This window comes from Hibiscus syriacus, unplaced genomic scaffold (assembly GCF_006381635.1).
Source record: "Hibiscus syriacus cultivar Baekdansim isolate YM2019G1 unplaced genomic scaffold, ASM638163v2 tig00002237_pilon, whole genome shotgun sequence".
NCBI classification, from domain to species: domain Eukaryota; kingdom Viridiplantae; phylum Streptophyta; class Magnoliopsida; order Malvales; family Malvaceae; genus Hibiscus; species Hibiscus syriacus.
This window is the reverse complement of record NW_024061918.1, coordinates 15944927-15947990: the sequence shown is the minus strand read 5'-3', so window position 1 is coordinate 15947990 and position 3064 is coordinate 15944927. Positions and strand designations below refer to the sequence as shown.

Sequence of the window (3064 nt, the reverse complement as noted above, 5' to 3'; positions counted from 1 at the left end):
TTCTAGGAAGTTTGAACATGTTTTAATCATAAATCCAGCTTGAAAAATGAATCTACAACCTAAAAACCATCAAGATTCATCATCAATTTCAAGAACCTTAGTGTGAACACAAACCTTAAGATTTGGGATCTTTGAAATCAAGCAAGCTGAGCAGCATAAATGGTACCGAAAGATAGCGTTTTTCGAATAGATCAATTTTCTATTTTACAGCATAACTTGAAATCCATAGGAAATTGTTCAAAAATGGAAACCGAAATTTTTTCTCTTACCTTAGGAGAGCTCACGACAATTTGGAGAAGAAGATAATAAATTGGCATGGATATTAGATTAATTTCATGCTAATTTATCTTTAATTTAAACTTTAATGAATATTAAATTCATTTAATTGGGAAAAAACCAATTTACCCTTAATGAAACTTCATATTTACTATCCAACCAAGATCAAATTCCTTTGTTTTACCATTCCTAAAACAACAAACCAACCAATGCCTAAAACAATGAAAATTCTATTATGATAAAATTCACATGATTACAAAAAAGAACAAATGGTCAGAAAAATCAACCCCCGCTGTTCCAAATCAGACAGGTAAGTCATTTTTGTTGTGGTTATGTAATAACACTGAAGATTCTTTAGAGAGAGAAGGGTCAACTTTCAAAGTTGCATCAAGTGGGACGGCTGTGGTGCGTTGTTGCGCCCTCCAGGCTTCATACTCCCAATCGGTAAGAGTCACAGCGAACAACATGGCCACCACACACGACGCTTGGGCGGCTACAAGACCCACCCAAAGTCCTTTGAAATCAAACCCCCCAAAGAAACTCAACCACACCGCAACCGGCATCCCCACAAGGTAAAAACACCCCAGGTTTATGTTTGCTCCCAGTTTCGGTCTCGCCGTTCCTCTTAGAACCCCACAGCCTGCTGTTTGTGGGCAGTTTCCGAGCTCACACAGTCCGAGTATAGGCAAAACCATCGATGTTAAGGCAATGATTTCGGGGTCTGTTGTGAACATGGTTGCCCATTGCTTCCTTACCGAGATTGCGAAAACCAACGCCGAGAGCCCCAGCACCGAGCTCGACGAGAGGCCGACGATGGCGGCCAGTTTTGCCTTGTTTGGATTGTTGGCTCCGAGTTCGTTTCCGACTCTAGTCGACACACCGAAGCTTAAAGACGACGGGAAAATGTAGATCAACGCGGTTGTTTGAATCAAAATGCCCATCGAAGCGACGGTTGCTTGTGGATTCAAAAGCAGCCCACATAACAAAATCATGATTTCATACCACCACCATTCAAGGCAAACCGAAACGCAACTGGGAATGGATAAATTCAATAAATCTTTCCAGCCTTCCAAGCACTCCGAGCAAATCCCACCCCATGTTTTCTTGTATACACCGGAGATTTTCACGTAAACGATCAACGAACCGACGAAATTTATGTTGGTCAAAACGGAGCCCAAGGCAACACCTTTGATGCCAAGGTCGAGCACAGAGACGAGAAGGTAGTTAATGGGAATGTGGAGAAGAATCGCCAGAGTTGAACAGTATGTAAGAGGCATAGTAATGGATTGAGTCCTCAAATATGTACGTAAAGGATGTAGAATGGATTGTGCAACGAGGTCCGGAAGAGAACAAAGGATGTAGGCTTGAGCTTCATCGGCGATTCTTTCATCTTGGCCGCAGAACAGAAGTATATTTTTCATGTTGAACCACAAAGAAGCAATGGCGATCGAAGTCGATAGAAGCAAAAGTATCGTTTTTTGCATGGTGACGCCTAGGATTTTGTATCTTTTAGCACCAAAAGCTTGGCCACAGATGGGCTCCATCCCCATGGCAAGGCCAGAGAGAACCGAGTAACCAGTGATGTTTGCGAATCCGATAGCGAGCGATCCGCCGGCTAAAGCGAGCTCCCCTAGACGGCCAAGAAACAACATGGAAATCATGGATCGAGAGTAGAGCAAAAGACCCGTTAGCACCATCGGGAAGGCTATGTTGGCTATGCATTTGAATTCACCAATCACTACAGACATACAGCTCTCTTCTAAACCGCTGTCTTGTCTGTTGTGTTCTATTGGGTTCAGAGGAGTTAAAATGTCTGTCTGTTTGCAAGAGGAGAAGCCCCCCATGATCCAAAAGAAGAAGAGATGGACAAGGGTAACCCAGAGAGGTATTTGAGTAGTAATAATATGGCTGCAAAGATTGAAGGAAATTGTGGGTTTTAAAGGGGTTTCTAATCTGTGGAGAGACCAAGAGTTGACAGATTCGCCTTTCGATTTCAAGCTTCCTTTTATTGACCGACCAAGAGTGTCACTGTTTCCTTTTGGGGCGTGCAAATGAGAAATCAACCCCTCAAAAGTCAAAATCAGATGTAAATTGATAATTCGCTTTGCTTGGAATTGCTTCACGAGTGTCGACTATTTATAGACATGGTCGATTATGTATCCATCCCACCCGACTTAAAGAACATATACTATATTCTATTAGAATCTAACTCAACTCAAATAACATATTTTCTCTACTTGGTTCAATTTAAACTTCTAAACTATAAAATAAAAATCTATTTAAAAAATTATAAAAAATCATACTATAATAATTATCTATAAATTTATATTAAAAAATTATACAACTATTTTTGCTTCTAGTCAAATTAAAATAATTTCATCTTTTCACTGAACTCGAGTCGAACTCATCCTACATATAAAATCTGATCCAAATTTAATTTAAATCTATTTATTTCAGAAATAATCTTATAAAATTCGACCAAATCAAAATATATCTTTACTTTCATTCTTTAATTGCGGGTAAACAACATTTAACCTTTAAGTTTATCTGACCAGGAGGCGTTTAACCCTCAAATTTTAATTTTAATAAATAGATGGACGGTTATGTGTGGACCCAATTACACACATAGGCTTGACTGACTTGTTCATCCTCTAAGCAACCCTTATAACTATATTATTGATTTATTCAACCCATTGATTTGTTTTCGGAGGTAATAGATTGGTTGCTTTAAAAATTTTCTTTAAACTCTTCTAAGTTTTAGCTTTTTTTTAACTTAACAGAATGGCAG

At 39.1% G+C, this 3064-nt stretch overlaps 1 protein-coding gene across 1 annotated transcript; it reads right to left on the bottom strand.

Annotated features, from left to right (window-relative positions):
* Positions 1–578: 578 nt before the first annotated feature.
* LOC120141007 (protein DETOXIFICATION 49-like) lies at positions 579–2120 on the bottom strand. The gene has a single exon (XM_039155968.1). It carries the CDS (start codon positions 2118–2120, stop codon positions 579–581), a length of 1542 nt encoding a protein of 513 aa, XP_039011899.1.
* Positions 2121–3064: the final 944 nt, after the last annotated feature.

What these genes read in the sequence shown, in the direction of transcription:
- LOC120141007 (XM_039155968.1), bottom strand. Translation starts at nt 2,120, where the DNA reads ATGGGGGGCTTCTCCTCTTGCAAACAGACAGACATTTTAACTCCTCTG.